Source organism: Opisthorchis viverrini (genome assembly GCF_000715545.1).
Source record: "Opisthorchis viverrini unplaced genomic scaffold opera_v5_160, whole genome shotgun sequence".
NCBI lineage: Eukaryota > Metazoa > Platyhelminthes > Trematoda > Opisthorchiida > Opisthorchiidae > Opisthorchis > Opisthorchis viverrini.
Window position 1 is genome coordinate 22,894 of NW_008751817.1, and position 23,315 is coordinate 46,208.

Consider the following 23,315-nt stretch of genomic DNA (forward strand, 5'->3'; position numbering starts at 1 on the left):
CTGACTAAGAAATTATGATGTCACCCTACTTGTATTAACTACATGAATAGCCCTTATTTTCCAAGGTTCCACAAAGTACATCTCTAACGCTGAATCTTTCTCATTCACGAATATTACTTGTATTCAGGTGTTTCTAACAGACGAGTTCGCTTGCTCATTTCAGTCTCATGCATGGAAATCTCTCCAAAAAGAATATGGTATTTCCATAAAGGAAACTACACACAAGGTTGCTGAAAACTCTTCGACAGCCCACGACCGGTTTCACCCTTTTTGGGTCTCATCAGGTAGACACAGTCCCCGAGTATCCGTCAACCTTATGATCTACTTGAACCCAAATTGCACTGTTTTCGAGAAATACACTCATTTGCAAATCAATTTGGTTTTTCACGAGAGAATCAACTGAAAGTGTAGAATATCATAAACGAGAGATTCAGTTGGGTCCCTCGTGAAAACCAAACTGATTGGCGAAATGAGTGTATTTCTCGAATATGATATTTCCCTAAACAGCATGCCAGCCGTGTCAGATTTCAACTTGAATTCGTTAGACAAGACAAAGCAGGTCCTGGGCACATTTGTAGGTAGTTTATGTTATCACAAAACTTAACGATTCTCCGTTTCCGATGTCCTCAGTTTTCTAATACGACAATTGTCCATTTAATTCTGGTTGGCCGATTACCGTTAATGTTTCCGATGATCTTTGTATGTCAGGAGATTTTCTTTTTGAAACTTCGAGGACAGTAAATCACAGACCGTTTGTGAACCGAACCGAAGGAACGATTGACTGGGTCATCTGTAGAACAACTCGATAGTGAATACAGATCACGATGAATAACGTGAACAACGTAAAAGTGAAACTCCATCCCTAAGTGCGGGTATTGCGCCCATGATTCGGTCCCACTGTGGTGGCTCTTCAATAGCGGAGGACGTTTGATGATATTAATGTGAGTTTATATGAGTTCATGTCTGAAGCTTCATTTTAATGACCCGAAAATCTGTGGTTCAAACTCAACCTCCGCACCTCTACTGCATCTGTCTGGGTTTGGGCAACACGGTAGTATCTCAGCCCTTGTACTCCTTCCAAGGGGTATGACAACCGGGCACCAAAAAGATGTTAAAGCTGGACGATTATTATTTGTTATTATAATTCGTTCTCGGACATACCCAGTAGATAGCGGGACTCGGAATCAAGCAATAATAACAGGTAATCCTAACAGTATTGAGAACAATGCACCAGAGGAAGAGATAACATGAAATACCGCACTACTGAACATGGACGGCTTTAGATTTGTTTGGCTAGTCAAAGAATAAGGCAAATACAACTACAGGCAGTATGAAGGTTCAAGCACGAGTGGACTGGTGACGGCCGTGTAGAAGATATGTACACTTACAGGTATGGCATACACTAAGGCTGTTCTGGACACAAAGAAACAGCTGTCGGCCCAATAAGAATAGAGTGGTATTAGACAGGAAACCTAGAAAAGTTGCAGATGCCTTAGGGGCATGCCTGTATGGCATATGAGCACTGATTTACGATGTTTGGTTATAGAAGAGGCTCTTGAAGAAGCTGCGACAGTTTTACAGCTTCTGGAGACGGAACACCCCCAAAGTAGATTAAAGACCAAGAGTATCGAACTTCGTGTTTTATCTGTTCACGCTCGGGAAAATGTTTTAGTAATATCTGCGAGGTCTCATTCTATCCGTTTCCAACACCATTAAATTTTCTCAAGGTTAGCCAAAGGGAGACCGGATGTGTGGCGAAAGAGTATCTCGATTTCAAAGAGATACACAATATCATTAACCGGCAGTTTCAGTTACATTCAATTTTCCGAACAAACTGCTCGTTTGCTTGGCTATGGATCTGAGTACAAACTATTCCATTACAAAAAGGACAACTTTAGGAAAGGGCTAACAAGTATTGAACACTACTCTAATGAAAATCTAGAAAGGGTTAATGGAATGCAATCAGCACAAGACGCTTTCACACAAAATGATACAGACGAAACCATACAAGGTAGATGAGGCTCGATGGCGAGCACGGCTAAGGCAAAAGACGACAGGAACATCTGATCCATAATAGTAATTGACTGGTCTATGGTTCCACATCTATTCGGGAATGGAATATTGCGAAGACATTTTCGGGTGTTTGGGAGCGGGAAACGTCTTGGTAGATCCTGCTCATGCTATAAGTGCTATACCTCCGGTTTCCAGTACCAGGATAAATATGGTAACTCGAGGCCTTTTCATTCAAATTGGAGGAAATATCAGTGTGATATGGTATGATTCGGAGCACAAGCTCAGCTTTGAGCAGAAAATAAGTGCTGCATCGACAAATGGACAGAAATCCCTTATCAAAGTAGAATAATTTTTTCGAACAAAGATGGTCACCCTAAAATCCCACGAAGGTGTTTGGTACCGGCATGCCAATACTAATAATACCTGTATAACGAAGGATACTACTGGTGAGGCATGCGAGCAGTATGTTTTCTCGTAAATCCGCTTCGCGTCTGTTGAAAAGTGAGACTTATTGAGGAATTTGTGAGACTGCTTTGTAGAATTTGTTTACACTTGCGTAATAGCCAATGAATATCCAGGAAAGTTCAGGAAGACGCGTTCAAGAAGAAGCCGGATATTCAGTTTTTGTAAACAGGTTGAAAAGGAGAGTTTTGCTTCCCTGTCCAATAGTCTGTAAATGTTTAGTTGGTTTTTTAATAAACAAATCCACAGCAAAGGCCTTGTTCCTTTCATTTGGTGCCGTGACCAGGATAAGGATGAAGATCCTATAGCCACAACCCTTTGAGGATGGGAATGTTCGGGCTATTCTGGAGGGCACCGAGGAGATCGCGGAGGCTGCTGGACTGAAGACCAGCCCGGATATGCTAGAGGCGCTGGAGACCCTCCCGAGAGGCCGAGCGAAGACAGCTCTGGATGTGGTCAGAAGGGCCCTCGTAAGATGGACTGGGCCGCCACGAAGGAAGCTCTTGCAGAGGAGTTCGACACACCGGCCGACCGTCAGGAGGTTATGAGGCGGTTCAAGACGGCCATGATGGAACTGGGAGGTGACCCGACGGTGTTCCTTGCCGGCCTCCAGCAGTCGCTGGATCAGGCATAGTCGGGACTGGACCGACTGTTGCGCCAGCAGTTGCTGTCTGACCAGTTTTCCATTTGGAAGATACAGTGTGTGTTGGTCACGTTCAGAATAGAGTTGGACTACGGATAAACGAACCAATAACGGGTACCAACGACTCACATTTTGAACACAGGGACTGACCTATTCTCTTTATTTGGGGATTTACTGAATCTGAGGGCGACGATATCGCCGAAGTTTGGAGTGACTAGCAATACAAAACCCTAATTAACTACTGTGATAGAAGCCGGAAACGCTTTACTTATTAATTACCCTTGTCTGTATGTACCGGTAAAAACTAGACGATACATTGATATGAAGCATTTTTGTTCACTAAATGCTCTAGTGCTGTTCAAGGTAACGAGTGAGTTTTTTTTTACAAAGGACTCGGCCTCAAGGGTTTATTGTGTGCGGGTTGGCTGCTGAGATCACATAACCAAACTTTGTCTCGTATGAACACCATCCAGCTGCAGTTCTGAATACCTGTGTGAAACTAAATCCTCAATGGTGTTTTCTCTGCGGCACTGGTGAAGAAACTACCAGTGTAACGGTGATACTACTGACGGGAGAGGCATACGAGTAATATGTTTTCTCGTAAATCCGCTTTGCGCCTCTATTGCGGAATTCGTGGAGTTGCCTTGTAGCATTTGCTTGAATTTGAGCGACAGTCAATGAATATCCAGGAAAATTCAGGAAGACGCGTTTAAGAGAAGATGGATGTTCAGTTTTTGCAAACAAGATGCATATGAAAGTTTTGCTTCCCTGTCCAATAGTCTGTAACCGGCCCGTTGGCATTTTCTAATAAACAACTCCGCAGCGAGGGCCTTCTTCTTTTCAGCAGCACTATCGAACAGTGTATGAATTCAGGGCATGTATTCGCCCAGAAGGGGACAATACCTTTCTGTAAGCTTAGTGTGCTGAAGTGATACTTCATTCATGTTAATCCGGATGGTGAGACAGTGAACAGATAAGTACATGATGTCTGATGCGACAGCACGTCCTTCAAGTAGCCGTTGCTCGAAAATATGGCAATTAAATATGTGTACTAACTTTAGGCCCATCTGCATTTCTGCATCAGTGATTGACGGTGGTTTTAAAAAATGTTCCCTCTATAAGTCGTAGCTTCAAAAAACAGCATGGAAAGAAAAAACCACTGAAATTTCCTGCAGCCATATTACAGGCGGGATTCCTCTATTACGCATGTACACGTACAGTTGCTTCCCTGTCCACGCCCATGCACGATAAAGCACTACTCTGATTGGCTACGCTAAAGACCTTGAGGGATGAAGCAGCAAAACAGACCAAATGGCCGCGGCCGGCACGCCCACAGCGATCACGTCACGTGCGACGGAAGTGGATTGGTCCGATTACGGTCGTTCCGACCATCGACGGCAAGCGAACATAACACATGCTTTCAGTGCTTTTTCCCGATCACATTGTTGTACTGGGAAATCACAGCAACGATAAAAAGCTAACGAGGAGACACTCAAACATCATTGAGACTGGACGTAATCCACACAGAAGAGAGAAAAAGGGGAGAAAGAGAAGAGTGGTACGCGTGTAACAACGGCAAACACTTAACGCACCTTGCTGTTTACAGGCAGCTTGTGCCTCATACTCCTGAGCTGATCGGTAGATGGGTACATTCAGATTGTTCGTAGAAGACATGTGGTCATTGACAGAGAATATCTTCCCATCTCGGACATGCTGTATGAGAAACCTATAGACAAAATAAGGGTAGGTAAGTGTATTAGCATAAGGTCTTTCGAGGGTAATTGTGAAAAGAAGTAAAATTAGACAAGAGTCAATCGCTAGGTGCGACAGAAAAACAAATTTGTGGCATGTATATGACTAACACCCAAATCGGATTTTGCCGATCAACAGTGGACAAATTACTGGACATCTGCGAATAGTAAAAAGCTACAGACTGTCTCTGTGGCGTCGAACACGGTGTTGCACGCAATTCCTTGGTGCCGATGTAAACCCGAGAGGATACTCAGCGACCCACGTGCAAAGGCCTATCGCGAGCCATTGGCAGGCCTAAACATGATCTGCAAGGTACCGGCGTCACCCGTCGGGTGGGTAATAACGAGAGACCCATTAGAAGGCTGCATGCGTTAGGTGGGCTAGTGAGAACGCTGGTGACCCAAAAGACCGAATCTATTAAGGCACGTGTGTTCGCATTTTCCGCAAGTCCACACATATGAGGCTGCATTAGGAAGAATGGCTGACATATTTCCAGCATTCCAACGCGTCGCGTCTCAAGGATTCACACATCTGCTTGAACAGCCGTTCTCCCAGCCGTTGTGTCGAGTATCAGATCTTAGCATGAGCTAAAAGTTACCGCTCTTCAAGCTTACCTGAAGACTATTTCAATAACGGAGTTTCTGACATTTTTTATCTCAAACTCCGTTCTTCAGCTGAGTGCAAAAAAGTGCTCTGGGCTGAGAGTTTCGGCCACTCGTTTCAAGTGGCCAAGCCAGCGGAGCTAGCTTCGCATCAAACTGCAGTTAACTCCAACAATGTATTTTTCCTCCGAAGGACTTCAGTGTTCGGGATTCTGCCACATCTTATCCACAGTGCAAGTGAAATCAGTCAAGAATTCAAGCATGCCGTCCACAGAGCCTCTGGGTTTCGCAGCAGTGCAGCGATGAAGATACCACAACGGTCTGGCGCACTGCAACCTTGGTGTCAATGCGCAAGTACTGATTGTTCCAGAAGCGTTTCTCAAGGCGACCGAATACCATGGTAACTTTTGAGGTTCATGGGTTCATTTCATTTCTAAGTGTTAGGTCTATGAACAACGTGTCGCAGGACGGAGGAAATTCGTGCAACACGCTATATCATAGTCATTTGACAGAATACCTGGTGTTTCATGTTGAAACTCAGGTGAAGTCCGATAACAGAAACGCGTTTTGGAAATGTTTATATTTCAGCCAAAGCAAGATGCCAGTGAACCGAATGTCGTAGCCAGCCGCTGTAGTTCTACTTTGGAACGCCAAAATAAGGCCCAGAAGTCTGTAAACAGAAGCGCAGCAGTGTTTCTACCAGGAAACTCTTCGACTTGCATAGGAAAACAATGCAGCCGGTATTAAATGGGTAGGCTGCCTACGCAACGGCACAAGGCCTGTGTATATAGGCTGAAAGTGAGTGCAGTAAGAACACAACCCTGCTGCACTCGGCCTTTCATTCCAGCGTGGAAAGCTTTGTTGAGGTCGACAAATTTGTAGCACGATACGCAGTGCCTTTTTCCTGACTAACCCGAAGACTTAGGGGAAGTCCACAAACAGTCCACAGAGTGGTAGATTCCGTTGACGACACTTGTCGTGAATTTGGCCCACAGCAAAAATTACGTCAATCGTGCTTCGCTCGCCTCGAAACCCACACTGTTGCTACAGAACGTCTTCCTTCGAAATGCCACCGATTGGTCGAATGAGCAGGATACGAGTCATAATCTGTGCACAGAAGAAGCTGATCGGACAGCGGCCCAAATTGAAGTAAAGAGCAAACTTCGGGGTAGTGGGTATCCAGCTAGCTTGGTTAAGCGCTAATTGCGAAGGGTGCTGTTACCGGTAGGGAAACCCAACAGGGAATGGATCGGAACCGCTGTAATCCCATATAAACCAGGGACATCGGAGGCAATTCGAAGAATTTTAAACATAGCTAACCTAAGAGTAGCTTTCCAAAGGGCGAACACTCTGCGCTCTGCACTGGTGCAAACAAAGGACCGCCTCCCGGCAAACAGGACTAGGGACTGTGTCTACAAAATAAAGTGTAACGACTGCACCAAGGTCTATATAGGACAGACGGCCAGGGAACTGCACATCAGAGTCAGAGAGCATAGTAGAAAAATAAACAGGCCGCCGAGAAACGCAGATGAATATCAAGCGTTACTGAAAGACTCGGCAATCGCGGAACACGCACTGGACACGGGGCACAAAATAGACTTAGAAAATGTTGAGGTTTTGAGGCGAGGACTACGGTCCACCTCACAGAGACTGATAGCAGAGGCGGTAGAAATCGCCAAGCATACCAGCGTTAACAGAATGGAAAGCGTGGAACTGGCAAGCGTGTGGAGAACGTTCTTGGGTCATTCGAGCTAACACGTGTTGGTGTGCGATCATCAGAGGGAAGAGTGGTCATCACCTGAACTCCACTTAACCTTACGCACCTCCCCTCCCCCCAACTAAATTGTCGTAACATTCACGTCCCCCGATGACCAAGGATCCACCAGTGGTGAATCGTCAAGTGAAGCACCCTGAAGTGGAAGATTAAGGAACGAAAAGCGATCGGAAGTAATTTGAAACTCCTCCAACCCACCACTTCAAGATTTTGACACCCACGCTAGCCGACAAGAGCTGTTAATTGACACTCAACACTGATCTAGTGTGAAGAGGACTTACTGATTAGTTCCCCGTCTGTCTTATAACCTGGCCAATTTGTTGACCTGTTCACTTGGCCTGATGAAGCTTTTGTGTCAAAAGCGAAACGTTGCCCAAATAAAAACGATTGATTGTTTACCAAGCTCTTCTGAAACGAGTCATAATCTTGTTTCCTGTACATGAGAGATCGGTTCCACAGTAGTTGTCCGTCATCTGTCGATTTCCCTTCCCTTTATACAGAGAAATGGTCAGTGCAAGTCCGAAATTTTGTGGAACGTCCTTAGCCCTACACATTCTGCGTGACAGATTGAGAGGTAGATTCTGCAGTGTCAGCCTTTCCAGTCCTAATAGGTCTGTGGGAAAGCTGTACAGTCCCGGTGCTCCCCGATTTCACAGTTGGTTTAAGGCCTCGCAGTTCTGCCGCTCTACGAAAGTCAACCAAGTAGGTCTCCGGTATTTTGGGGCAGGTGGGCTATGTAGTAGAAATCGGGGCCTCTTGGCCAGTTGAATAGCGTTTAAAAGTGATGTTTCCAGGCTGCCAGAATTTCATCGGCCTTATTTAGTTTCCACCAGCGTGTTCGTCTTTTACAAGCTGTAGATACTGTGGTTTTGATCTATAGATTCCTTGCAGTATGGTAAGGAACTGTTCGTGACAGCCTTGATCTAGTTACGACGAAAGCGCTCCATTTTGTTTGGCCTACCACTTATTGGTTTCCGCAGGTGTTTTAGAAAGTTGATCCCGGCCGTTTTTAGTTGCTTTGGGGCCTATTTGTTTGTTCATATCCATAGGCCCTCATACTGATAGACTTCAATCCACCCAACGTGTTAGCAACAGCAGGTACAACTTGAAGCACCATATGATAACGATCGTAGGCATCCAGATCGAGCAACTGCACCTGAGACCCACTGACTGGTGGGATGACAACAACCAGCGTATAGAACAGGCGGTGCCTGGAAAGAGTCGGCTGTTTGAGGAATACCTTCCCCATCCGAAGATCGAGGTTAAGAAACAGTGGCTAAAAGATACTTGAAATAACCTGATCGGAAATCCAACTGCATCAAGGTCAAATGGTGAAGGATCGAAAGTGGGCAGGCCGAATGGTTCGCAGCAACACGAAGAATTTTACGATACACCGATTATGGGCCGAGCATCAAACCAGCCCAAAGTCTGCAGAACCACACAGAAACCAACCACAGAAATATTGGATAAATGGCGTAAACAATTCAGCAAGTCGTTGACCGACAGATAAGCGTCAAATAGACTGTCATGAAAGGACTGCCTCAACGGGCGATGACGCTGTGCGTAGACCGACTATCGAAGAGATACGGCAGGCGGACATGCAAGTGCGAAATCGCAAGCCAGTTTGGAAAACATGCTTGCAGCGGAACTACTCAAATGTCTTGGTCCGACTTTGGGGGACGCACTTATTTAGCTGATGAACATGGTCGTGCCACAAGAAGCAAGACCTGACCTAGCAACTATAGAGATATCAGTCTGCGAAGCTGGCACGCGTGCCATCTCACCGCTTGAAGGCTGACATGATCGAAGCATCCACTCCGAACGAACAATGTGGATTCCGTGCTAGTCGTAGAAAAGTGGACCTGATAATTGTTGTATGACAGTTTCAAGAAAAATCTCGCAAAAATCGGCACATGTTCCACGCCCTCTTCATGGAATGCAAAGAAGTGTTCGACTGTGGAAAGTTCTCTCTAAATATGGCAGTCCACTAAAAGTGGTCAAATTCATTCGAAGCCTACATGACGGAATGAGAACAAAGGTTGAAACTACCGGGTCGAATTTAGGTGATTATGAAATCCTCGTCGGCGTAAAACGCATGTATTATCGTACCAGCTGACTCTTGCTAACGGCCATTGGCCATCCAATGGCTGACGTGATCGACGATATTGAGTATAGGAGTATAGGATTGATGGATGTTTGTTCAATAGTGAACGTTTCGGTCCCCAAAATCAAGGTCCACATTGCCATGTTCTTTGGACGACTACATATTGTTCGAACACATGCATGAGGAACTGAAGCGCCAGTCTGAGTTTGAAACTGACGCCGTGTAGTTTTGTCCTGGTATTGGCCCGAAGGGACTCCCGTCGTGCACTAAACTGTGCCAGATGGAACCCCGACACACCCGGTACCAAGGGCGATGCACAGTTCATGGACTAATACGCGGGCTTCTGCTGCCTAAGACACACTACTAGCCGACTTGTTCGACCTAAACCTGTTTCTTTGATGTGGTGATCGGACTTGAATGTTGCTGAAACTTCATTCCACAAGGTACAACCATGATCAAAGTGGAGCAGCTAGGATAAAAGAAGCAGCACCTCGTACTATAAGTAATCGTGTAACGAGAACGTTTCGGGGGTAACATAGGAGTGACCTCAGACATCGGAGCGTGAAGGCAGTGAGATCTTTCTCCCAAGCGGTTATCGTCTCCATATTTATGGAAGCGGTGATATTGTATTCTTCCGATGAAAGACGGATCAGAAAAGGTCGGCTTTGAAAACCACGCATTCCGATCGCTCAACGGTTGACTGTGACCGCCGGCGAACCATCCAATGCGATTGAAGAAACAACCCCCTCCAATGAACCCGACCAGGTTTCAAACGCGTCCACCGTTTGCAACAGCATCAGGTGTGAGATAGTTACGCCTTGTTTCCTGAACCATTGGACTACGCCAGTCCTATGTAATTGACCAGGTCAGACTATTGAGTCATCTGCTCCGGGTACGGTCCTCCAAAAAATCCCTACTCCATTTTTCGTAAAACAAGGTCACACCTGGTTGTCGATTGGTTTCCCGAGCTTGGTAATTGTTTTGCAAACACGCGTTGATTGTGTCTTCCCAGTAACTGACACAGCACTTGCAAAATAAGCCAAGCCCAGCGAACAAACCAACAATCAATGGTCGCACCGTTTCAAAACACTGAAAAGGTCACACCTATCCCCAAGACATTCGCAATTAAATGCAATCATAACTTTTTGTAAGGAAGCGTTTTCGCTCTTCTGTGTGGCTCTTCCTAGTTCCACACATGTTTTTATATATATATNTATAGGCATAGATATAGATATAGATATATATCCTCCTCGAAAGAACCTAATGTTCTCCGCAGATCTTTGAAGAAGAGCTATTCCTAGAAACACGTCTCCAGCTATAACAGAATTCAAAAGAACGTCTTATTCGGTTTTAAGGACAGCAAACACTTAGACTCTTCACGCCATTTTACAAAAAGAACATGTACTATGGAAAGTAGATCCATGTTTTCCAGGTAATGCTGTATTGAATTCAACTCGTCGTATGACGAACTAATCGATGAGTATGGGGTACGTGATGTTTGTAGGGAGAAGCGAGTAAATCATTTCAATCATCATCAAACAACAATGAAGCCATCCGACGCCAGCAACTCTTCTGACGCATCCATGGTAAAAAAAATTAAAGACACACACCATTTACGCGCAGAGGCCATGTCACGCAACCATACAACAACACCGTCCCTGCTTTGGTCTGGAACACGCGATCCGTGAGACGCGGTGATATGCCATTTAGACGCCACAAGTGAAGAAAATTGGCAAACATGATTTAGGCCTTTGAAACGCGTGCAGTGACTTCATCAGACACACTTCCATCAAAGATAATAACTACCGAGGTACGTAAAAGTTTCCACAACCTCCAGTGATTCTTTTTGAATTGCAAAGGTCATGTTCAGAAACTTTGAAGGTGAAAGGCCCATGCCGAAGGATAGTATGAAGGTGGTCACATTATTTAACAAGACTTGTGCTTTGCATTCGTCTTCAAAGACAAGGACGATATTGATACGCTCTCCAGGTTGACAAGGTTCTCACCAGCAACTTTGGACACCGGGGTTTGAAAACTTTCCAGCTTTCGCCTCATTATTTCATCGGTGATGAAGTTGAAGAAAAGTGGACAGTGAACATCCTTCGCAGACATAAATCTTGTAGGGAAGCCTCTAGAGAGCTCACTCCATATTCCTGCACCTGGAATTATGCTAATATAGGGACTAGATTATGCCCACAAACTTTTGGAGCCTCCTCTGTTGGACAAGTTTACTTGACGGCACTGGCCGACAAACAGAATTGAACGCATACCTGAAGTCGAGGAACAACACGATTGTGGATCGGCTGTACACATGATGTTGCTCTAGCACCTGACAGGGTGTGAAGTCGTAGTCGATGCAGTCTCTACCTGGTCAAAATCTCAGTATACGTTCACAGGTGAACATTTCGCTTTCCGACGTAATACGATGAGGAATCACTGGCGCCAGGAGTCTCGTTACAACGGGAGTCAAGCTGAAGCTCATGTCAAGCTCATTGCAAATGCCCTTTTCAAAAATGGGCGCTATTATCGGCTCGCCATAGGTGTCTGGGGCAGCCTTTCTTTCCCGGATAGACGAAAATAGGCTGAGGAATTCAGCGCCCTCCCTGAACAGAGCAGGTGGGACGTCGTCGGGATCTGAAGAACGATGGTATTTGAGTAGATATATACATTCGGGCACTTCTGAGGTTGAACAGCGCTCCCTATTCACAGTACATGTTTCTGTTAAGGGTGAACAATCCAGATTAGGGGTAGCGGGTGCCCAATAGCTCATACGTTCAACTTCCCTGGATATCAGAGAGCCATTCTGAGTAAGTCATCAGCTTGAATGCCGTGTTTACTTCCAACTTGCCTCTAATGTATAAACTGTCTTACAGGCTGCGGAACTTTTTGAAGGCCGAGATGGGCGCACGCCTGCAAGTGTTTGCGAAACCGAGGGCTTTAATTTGGTACGATTTTTAAGGAATTGCCATACCGCCCCATGCTTAATTGCTCATCTGTATAGGTTCAAACTTCATATTAACTTTCGCCACATCTACGCCAGTTCGCCTGCGGATTTCGATGGGGCGTCACTCCAGCGAGAGCTGGACAGTCAATAGAATTATCAGCACTGTCTTCAATTGTTTTCACTATTTTCTTCAATTCACAGCACTGCAATACGTCATTCACTGCTGTCATCATCGTCATCACTGTCATCTTTGGTAGTAACACCCGTGAGATAGTCCTGAGGCTTAACTGTTGTGCAACTAAAGCTCTTTGGCGGAAAGGATAAACCGAAAAACGGGTCTACTGACAGGCCTTTAGGTGTCCGTGGTCTCGAACTTTCATCCTTATAGTCCAAATGGAAATCGGCGGCACAACGCCAGTGTAGTAGACTAGCGGTCACATCTTGCATTATCTGCGGTGCTGATTGTGCTCACAGTACACGAAAGAGATTCTGCGATGTGTGGGTTGTGGTTTCCGTGGCAGTAGGATTTACTCGGTGAATTCAAGATATAGTTGGGCTTTTTCTGACACTAAACCAATTCTCTCTGAGCTAAAACATCAACTGAATGCAAACACCATGACGAAAATTCTATTTTTGGAGAATATAATCCGTAATCTTGATCTCAGAATACAGATGCATTGTGAGAAACACACCTACATGCCGAATTTCAGGTCCTTAAAATTTCAAAAAAGTGCACGAACAAAGAAAACGAGCGAAATGGCAGGGATTAAATATATAATCATCCTGACCTTTGACTTCATTTAGATTCCTGCTTGATCTAAAATGTCATTTTGTGTGTGTGAGAACCGGAGATATGTAATGGAAAAGAACGGAACTCCTCCACAGGGCTTATGCACATCAGTAAGTGTTCCTCGTGAGCTTTGGCTCTCAAACTGAACTTAACATATTGACAGAAGCTGGCTACAAAAAACCTGCAACAAGCAAGAAATAGAAAATTACTGTTACATGTGACCGATAAAATACCGAGTGAAGCCAACTAAACGGTGTTTATCCTAGAGTCTGTAGGATATAACGACTTCCCCGTCAATGGCTCGTTGCGACCAAGATCATGCTCTGTGGGTACGTGATGGGAGCTACCGCACCTCGTGTACTTGTGGCAATAGAGACTAAACATAAAAGTTCATTGTGCCCCTTGTGATTCCTGAAGGATTTAGGACTACTCGCCCGTTTAACACCGTTCTCGATCACAAAAGTCAGTTCCTGAAAAGCCATTGTTTTATTTTTCTTACCATCTTACATTACGTTCTGTGGTGGCACATTATCCTTGAAATCAACGTGTCAGACACTCATATGACTTCGTTGCTCAAGGTCAACCGCAGTGAGTGAGCTGTCTTGAAATGCATTACACTGGTCACACTATTGTCTGGCTCGCTGTTTTCGAAGTCGTATATTCTGTGGGCATTGCATGGCCACAGCGTAAAACTAGCGCTCCAACACAACGGTGCGCCATTCCGTCAGGGAAAAAAGGATTGTATTGTTCAAGATTATTGTGGCTCAAAGAGATGCTAACGAGCAGCCTAGACCGGGGATGACACAAATGCCAAAGCGATTGATCTTATCCAAGCCGAGCAATGAAGTTGTGTTTAGTCTGACATCTTATGTTTTAACGCGCTATCGTTTGGTGCTCTAACAGTGGCGAGTTACTACACGATCGGAAAGAAACTCAAAAATCGTCAAGATTCAGTTAGAAGTTCATGTGACAAACGCACCACCGATTGTGTGTGAGAGTGTTCCAAGCGTTGCTGAACTCAGCCGATGAGGACTGAATATAGGGGCCACATATATGCTGTAGTAAGTCGATGACTATGCACGTTATACTGAACGGGTCCTCAGGTAGAATGTGTCAGGAAGACCTTGGAAGTGCAACCACCAAGATGACGGATATTTGATTGGTACACTACAAATCCGATGACCCGATTCAGCAGCGAAGTTAGCCACAGCATCTACATAGCGATTTCAGTTCGTACCACGAAAACCTACGTCATCATTATATATGCGGATCGGATTGTCTTTGTCGCATGGATTTCTTTATCCCACTACAAAAAAACCATGGGTCAAATTTCAGTGTCTTCAGACAACAGGCGAGAAAATTAACAAGCCCAACGGAATGCAGCCAGACAGGAAACATCACATTTCAATATTATTCAAGAACCAGGAGATGGAGATTTTACCCATATAGCCCAGCTGATGCAACCTACCCTGGAGACTTACCTGGTTGGTTCCTCTATAGCCCAAGAGCTACTGACGAAAGTAAACAATCTACGAAATAGATAAGCAACAGGAACGGATAGCTTGCCCAAGGAACCGTTCAAGCTGAAAGGACCGACAATGAAGAACAGGTTGGGAGATAAATGTTCCACAAGATCTCAGGGGTTCAACGGTACTTTCTTTGTATAGAGGAGAAGGTCGACAAAAGGCGGGCAATCACCACACATGCAAAGCAGGCAAGATTAGGAATCGAATACACCTTATGGAGGAGTTTATACCTGAGGAACACTGTGGAGTTCAAAGCTACCGAAGTATTAGTTTGGAAACTGCAGTGATGTTCACGAGAAACTAAGACGAATCTAATGGTTTTGATATTCTCCAACTGAATATGCTGCCCAAATGCCGCCTCATGTTTCAGTTGACCTCATATTCGAGATATCGCAGTGCCTTTTCTTGACGCAAAACACTACTATTAAGGTTGCTGAAGATTCTTTGACATCCCATTATACGCTTCTCACTTCTTGGGGCTCGTCGCGGCTCAATTTTTGCTGCAAGACAAATGTCGTGAACGGAAACTACCACTCTACATGCCGTTTGTGGACTTCACGAAGGCCTCCAACTCAGTTACCAGAGAAGCACTATGGACCGTCCGGCGGAGGCCTGATTGCCCTAAGACGTTCTCAATGGAATGAAAACCCAGGTGCAGAAATGCGCAACTAGCTTAGGCGAGTATGAAATCGATATAACATTGAAGAGGGATTGCGATCTTGTCCAAGCCCTACACGGTCTCTATTTGGGAGACATCTGTCTGCTCGTTGGCTTTTTCGCTGAGCTGGGCAATTTGATTGCAAACGTTTCATAACCAATCGAGGTGACATCATCAATGCGTTATTGGGGAGCGTAGTGGTGCGCTCAGCTTAGCAAACAAGCCAACGACCATCTAAGTTACCTGAGCTACCGAAATTTTTCTCTACAGAAAAATATCTGTCCAGACATTTCGCCGTGGCGAAGGTAGTATGTCAAGTGAATGCCGGTTGAGTGACCATTTTTTTTTAGTTCGAATCGTATCGTGAACAAATCCTTAGTGCATGAACACAATGACTGACTACGGGCGAGTGCGCTTTTCTTCGTAATCTCAAGCGAAATTACGACAATCAGCTACGGACTTTGATCTCAATGGCACCTTGATTTGGCTTAAATATGAGTAATTCTGAGCGCCTGTCTCTTATCAACCCACACTGAAGACTCAGCACAACGTACCAATTATTTAGCTAATCGTGCGCGTGTCACTATATTTCGATAGCACATTATCCAGAAATCTAACGCCTGGAAGTTGAATGAACTTGCGAATTTCAGACGCCAGCACAGCACTTGGCCACCTTGAAAAACGCATCTGAAGCAAGTATCACTCGCGCATAGACACCAAGAGTACAATGGGTCGGATCGTTGTGATATCTCCACCATCGTGCGACAGCAAAACCTGGACGCAGTACAGATGAAAAACATAGGTTTAAGAATGATTTCTCTTGCAGCATCTGCGAACAAAATCCTCCGGATCAAACTGACAGTCTTCTAAAGAGCAAAAACTGGTAGAGTTCAGTGCAAGCTTATTCAAAGCCGACTTCACTGGTTGGGTCGTTTGAAAGGAAAGGCGGAAACTGGCTTCCAAAAGTAACTTCTCTCCAGTTAGCTGAAGAAGGGAGTTTTAAATCGGAAACCCCCCCAATTCAGCTACTAGAAGTCTTCAGGAAAGTTTTCAAAATGGTGACTTTCACTTTAGGTCATGGGAGTACATGGTGAAGAGCACCGGTCTGGCGAACGGTTATCCAAGCAGGCGTGAGACACCTTAGGACACAACACACTTCAATGATGAGCATCAGACGGGCTTTCTCGAAAGGCCCGGATCTCCTCATTGCGGCCTTGATCATGTGGACAACACACGGATGCAGGCGTCTCATTCGGATCTGCCTCATGGGTGACAACCACACTCACCAGTCTACGTGTTACACGTAAAACAAGCGGAACTGAGACAAGCCTGTTTCATTTGCAAGGGGTTCGATCCCACCCAATCTTGCAGCAGCATTTTACACTTTACGGGTGCGAAGCACATCCTGAACTGTATAGTAGAATTAATTAGATTGCTTAAATTGGCTTGGATTCCTAAAGGCTCTGATCCAAGAAGAGCGACATTGTCGGTCTACTGAATGTCCGTAAGCGGACGCCATGGGAGTATTTCGATCCACAAGGTGTTAGAGGTAAATAATGAAGGCTCAAACAGCATATCCAATACGAAGTTGAAGGGAAAAGGAGACAGAGTACACCCTCTACTGACACCACTGGATGTGGTGAAGTCAGGAGAGCATTTGTCTTTGACACGTACGCTTCCAAGAAAAGAGATACATAAAGCCTTTATAAAAGACAGGAATTTAAAAGTGGCAACCTTATTCGCCAGACACCGCCAGTTTCTGACGACCACCAGAGACAAAAGCGGATTCGAGATCGAAAAATACGACCATTGTTGGTCGTCGAAAGGAGTGGCGCAGTCCCAACACTTGCCTCAAAGTGAAGATTGATGTAAACCCTGTCGGGGCGAAACTAAGCTTGATGTCGGGGAGCACCTGGGAAGCAACAGTCACTAGGTTGACGCCCAGGTGATTTCCGAACGATATTCTTGCACCCTTGTTGAATATAGGAACCACCATCAAGGTGTTGCATTCCGTTGGAAGTTCTTCCTCATTCCGGACATTTCGTAGTAGGGTCGCTAAGTTAGCTGCGACGGATTTGCCACATTCGTTGAAGAGTGCATGTTGCCAACCCTCTGGTATAAGTTCTTTGTTGTGCTGAAGTAATGAGGTTGCACGCCGAACTTCCACCGTCGGAGGAACCGTTGTCGACGTCCCACTCGGATTCGGTTAGTTCATCCAGAGGGCGAGTCGATGGGGTCCAGCGGAACTGTTCTTCAAAGTGTTCAGCCCACCGTCATCAACATTTCTGTGAATAGATTGAAGTCCCATCCTTTCCGGAGATATCTACAATCCTCAAAGCAGTAGATTGGATTGTACGAAACAGGGTACGATTGTACCTCATTGCAAAATCATCCCCTATTTCTAGGGCGTTTGTGATCCACCAGCGCTTTCTGGCTCGTGCGCTACCATTTTTCTGGCTTCAATAAAAGCTGCTGATTATTCAGCTGTAACACCCTTTCAGTGCCTAACTGCCATGCCACCCGGAGGAAGCACGAAAGCTGAGATACTGTCGTGTTGTCCAAGCCTAGGCAGGGGAATTCGACAGACAGAGGTCGATTCGAATCCTGACAAGATTTAGTGTTTATTGGTGTCTGCGGTCACTCTCAAGCAGGTGGTTTCGAATACTGTGTCATCCAAATCATCATTATGCCCATCGAGTTCTGGGAGGTTCTCAGCCAACTCAAATCGATTTTGTTGAGATAAAGCGAATTTATTCAAATGGTGAACTGAGTGCCTTTGCATTAACCGGCGCGTTCCCGAGGGAAAGCAAAGAGACATGTGTGCTCGCACAATGCCGTGATTGGAGTCCAGAGGTTTACTCCAAAATGAAAGACAATCCTGTAACGAAGCTCTCCATCGGTAACCGATCGCAACATGATCCAGCTAAATCGATGGCCGATGTGAATTGAGACATCCAAGTCACAAGGTGTGAGTGCTTGTGTTGGACGTGTGCGCTTGCTGGGAGCTGTCAGGAAGGTCATATTCCTGAATATTATCCCAGAACACCCGAAACCTACTGACTCTCAAACTCCACTAGACGCCGATTAGATAGCCTTGGGTCAAGGTCAAACAGTGCCCTTAAAATTACAGCGCACGCTTTCGCATGTTAAGAATAAGGCTGTTGTGTGTCTTGTCGACGAGTGTTTTTCCGGCACTAGGTGCTGGAGCGGGGACAGCAGTCAGATAGAAGCAAACGATGTGCAGCGCATGGTTGAAGTCGCTCCCTGTTGAGGATCCCGATACGCAAATTTGAGTGACGCGTAGGTTCAACAATCCCGAATATCAAAAGGAAGAATTGGGTTCGTAATTCTACGATACTATTTACACAAAGGGTAAGCAACAAACCTCAACCGTTCACGTTCGTAGCGTCAACAAGTTCACAGGTCTGTCACTGACCGGCACAGTGCAGTGTCAACATCCGCACACCAAACAACGGCGAGCGGAATGGCGGCTCAGTAGCGTGGGTTGCAGTCGCTCCTTCCGACGATGGACTCGTGATTCTCATTGGACGTGCGATCACACGGAACTCAGGAGAAAACAAGTCAAGACAGGAGGCTCAGCAAACGGAACATGAACGCACATGGGTGCACATTCGCACACAGACACATGTCAATACACATGTGTCGGAAAGGACGTCCTCTGCGGCAAGGTGAGTGCCGGGTACGAATAAGCAAAACAACTGGAGGTCAAAAGTACATAGGCGGAGTAAGCAAATGAGTGGGGGAATTATCATAACGTCAAGTTAGATTCAACACTCCCCATTATTTGTGCTGAGAGCTTCACTCCCAAACCGGCCGCTAAAACGGGCTTCGTCAAGACCTAGTCAGCGAAAGTGAGCATTGACACTGCCTGCCGTAGTGATGAAATCTGTACTTCTCGCAAACTTAACACGATAGAATTAATCTCTCTCAGTATCAGAGCTGCCGTCTATCGGAACACATCATGATGCATTGAACTTGATTGAACCAGTCAACCTAACAGCGGAAAGGCGACCGTTTAATGGAACCCATGATAGTAAGGCACATTCAACCCTTGAGCTGAGCACAACTCACCCACCGTTGAAACCACACGCAATTGCGTCAGGAGCACGAGACACTCGAAGTGGAAAGTGCGAGAAGTCTGCGTTCACCCTGACTGGTTTGAGATAAATGACCAGCTGGTGTCCTATATGCGAGTTTCGGAGGCACACCAGACAACGGCCAAAAGAAAGAACAAGCTCTGAACAGGACCTATCTGTTGGCCAATTTGACACGGTATGGATGTTGAAAACAGTAATGTGGAACAGGTCCCTTCAATTTACTAAAGGATTATCTTGATTCCTTTCACTGGGAAGAAGCTTAGAGTAACGGTTATGTGACTGACAGCTAAACGAATCAGGACCTGGGTGAGTGTCAAGTAAAAGCGAATGATTTTTCACGGTTGCCCAAGCCAAGGAAGAAGATTTGGCTGAGATGCCATACCTTAAGCCTTTGACAAAATTGTGTGACCCAAAAGCAGTAGGAGGACGTAGGGTCTTTTTTAGGGACTATACACCTACCCCCTAATTTAAATGTCTGAACTGCGAGGAGCGGTTGTTAGAATATTCTTGAAGGACCATTCCCGGAGCAACGGACTCGATTATCTTACCCACTTGGCTGCATAGAGTTGGTTTGGCCCGAGGGAACAGGGAGTAAGGCACAAGTGTCAGACCCGTAATGCGTCTGACAACAGCAAGCGCTTTTGAGCAGCACCAGACTATGTTTCTACGGGTAATTTGACCATACTGATTAATCTGCTAGTGGTCACGGTCGACTGTTGGGGGATCGGAGTATGCTATTTTTAGGACCGAACTTTTTTAACCCGTCTTCTCTCGGAAGAAGACAGTATCGCTGCTTCCATAAACACGGACAAGCTTGTCACAGGAAGGAAACATCTTACGGCCCTCACATCCCTATCAAAGAGGACAATACGACTCTACCTGCAGACCGCACCGCAATAAGGTTTTTCGCAGTACAAGGACTTGCTGCCTTCGTCGAGTTGCACCCCGTTGACTTTCCTGGTGTGGTTGAACGGAGTTGCAGCCAATGTAGCCCGCAGGATCACTGCAGCACTGAAGCCCGGCTATCAAGGTAAGGTGAGAGCTGCTGCCAATCCAATCCGATTAGCATTCTAGTCATTCAAATATTAAACACCAAGGAGTCAATCCAACGACGAAATATAGGCTGAAGTCCTCGGGAAACCCGTAGCCCACCTTCCGGTGCATATCAGCAGTGAACGACCTGTGTCTACTTTCTGACGAGAAATTTAGATACACGTCTGACTGAGATCAGACGACGTGACTATCTTGAACAAAGAGAGCATCTCACATTGATAACAAACCCATTTTTGCAACACATTTGCTATTGCTTACAAGAGGTTTTTTTTAGCCTACCAGTAATGCCGAACGATCACTTTATTGATTTAAACATCACAGTAAGACAGAATGTGCTGGACGTATGTCTTTCGTATTGGTTCGGAAAACAGCTTTTTATACCTTCCTCACAACAGAAAGAGGGAGTGAAGCGAATGAACGCTGATCACCAATCGCAGAGTGGTTACCAAACTCATGTTAATTAACGGATAGTCCTAGTGCTAAACCGAGTTCCTCTTGAAAGCAGAAGGAAGGCTTTACTCGACCGACCAATCGATGTGACTTCCAGAAACTTATACGCGTGAGTTTCGAACCATGTGTACAATGATATACGCTGCCGTCAAGTCACTCTGGTGATCTTCAGCCAAAGGATGTCTTCCAATCGATGACTATAGTGGCTGACAACAAATGTGTCGGGTTTCAAACTGCCGTGTAATTTTAAACCCAGAGAAGTATGCGGTCCTTCAATCTTTGGGTTAGCTGCTCCGCTGCGAAGTGATGTATACAGTGAGACTTGGCTCCCAAATTCAAATTTGTGGCGAGGATATGAGTAGGCCACTAGACCCAATTCGAACAAGCGTTTCATTGTTTTGATGGAAACATAGCTGACCGACCTTATCTCGAAGCTAACGTACTATAAGTGCTTCACTGACGATACAATGGTTATTGCCCTAAAACGCAAAGCGATGGTGGTGTATCCACATCATTACCTCCAACTGCAATGAAATAGAATTTCGTTTAGTCGATTTTGCTTAACCCTGCACAGACCTGAAGCGTGCGCCAGTGGACATGTCCTGATACGCTATTTGTTTTAGTCATCGTGTAGCCGCGGGATCCCTTGAGCTAACCAGTCTCATAACTGGAAGAAACGCGTATTTCTGTTTTGGCTTGCAAGTTTTTTCAATATTCTGGACCGCTTGTATTGAAATTGCTCGAAATGCCGTTTGAAGCTGCAATATCACTGAGAGAAAGGAATTCAGTGTTGGAGGTAATAATTGAGATATTCGCCGAATGGTTAACTGTTTCACTGCTTTTATTTCGATGTGCTGTGTTTGAGGCCGTACAGAGAAATCGCATCTCCGCAGTTCTGTTGTTCTTTTTGCGCTATTCCAGCATTAGTCAGTTCACACAGACCACGTGACGAAAAACGATTCGCGCACATGACAAAACTGAGGTCATCTGATCAACGACGATCGATCGATAGGAAATAGTCTACTGGTGAGCGCATACGAACACATCATGTCCGCGCCTTACGTATAGCTGAAGCAACAAACTTCAGTGGTCATCGATGAAAGAACACATCACAGTTACTCAGTCAACTAAAAAACGCTTGGATCTGATCAAGAAATAGCACTTTCAAGGAAGTTTGAAAAACAGTAGACTGCTTTCAAGCTTTTCCGAAACACTATCCTTATGCTTCGCCAGTAATCAGATGATGTTTCTTTTCAAATGCAGTTGACAATGATTCAGTTACGGGTAGTTTTAGATAAGTTTCTGTCAAAGAGGAGTCGTTGCCTGCACAAAAGATGGTCAGCGGCTTTTTTGATGACAGTGTGATGATTGACGCAACCTCATTGTAACCGCCTCTGTTGTCTCGATGATCTTCGAAGATTAGGTGGCACTCGATATATTACACTGAAGGATTGATCTGGTCGACTTAATGGATCACATCGATCAGGTGGTTGGTGATTACACTGGTCGTGTATTTAGCGTTTGCCGTTCGAATGTAGTAGGATAAATGTCCGGCTACTCTTTAGGATAGACGCTGAGTAACGCGAAACACTGGCAATCTACCGTTCACAACTGTGTTGAACAGAGAAGCAGACACTTAGTTGTGCTGCATTGGAGGCTCCTCGGCAAGAAACTGTAAGACGACTTGTGACGGTTCCGGAAGCCAAGAAGCTCCATAAATGGCAACTATATGTAAACGGGTTTCTTTGGGATTAAAATGCGCTGTCCGACTCCCATCCCACCTGGAATCCTAGATATGTATATACGGGTAATCATTTCCGATCAGAGTTCTGCACCTTAAGCTATTCTGGCCGCGAATTATGCGAAAAAGTTAACGAATAACCGAGTTCATATTGAAATGACCTGATAAGCTTTCACGTTTTCATCAAAAGCATCTCCATCTCGATCGCTTGCAAGGCTTGTTACCGTTATAGCTTTCTTATTTGTTTCGAACTACACACAAAATATATTTTTCAACCAACAATGACTTTCACAAGTAAATCATGGGATTATTTTCACTTGCAGTGTTAAAAGCATCAAAATCTGCATAAAACAAAAGGAGTGGCTGACGTTTAGGCTGGACATTGCGCATGTAGCAAAGTTGGGCTTTTTATTTCCACTCTATGGTGTTGTTAAACCCAATGGTGACTCTCAGGAATAAAAACGTTCATGAGAGTCTTTCAGACCCGTTTAACTTTTAGGGTTTCTTAGAAGGAACGAAAGTTCCTAAAGGTGCATAAATCAACTGCAGGCCATCTGAAAAAGGGCCATGTTCAGAAACCTACGGCCACAATGAGGCAAACCGTCTCTTATTTCAGACTGTTCATAACCATGTTAACTAGCTTGACGAATTAGCGGATGGAGTGAGAGAAGCAAGTAAAGGATAA

The 23,315-nt window shown here is 45.2% G+C and overlaps 1 protein-coding gene across 1 annotated transcript in view; it reads right to left on the reverse strand.

The window, feature by feature from the left end:
* T265_14219 (hypothetical protein) overlaps positions 1–23,315 on the reverse strand; it is a gene marked incomplete at both ends in the record, with an annotated part of 43,804 nt that overhangs the window by 16,814 nt on the left and 3,675 nt on the right. The window contains one exon of the mRNA XM_009172636.1: positions 4,711–4,844. Coding sequence (XP_009170900.1) covers positions 4,711–4,844 — 134 coding nt within the window. The remainder of the gene's footprint in view (positions 1–4,710; positions 4,845–23,315) is intronic.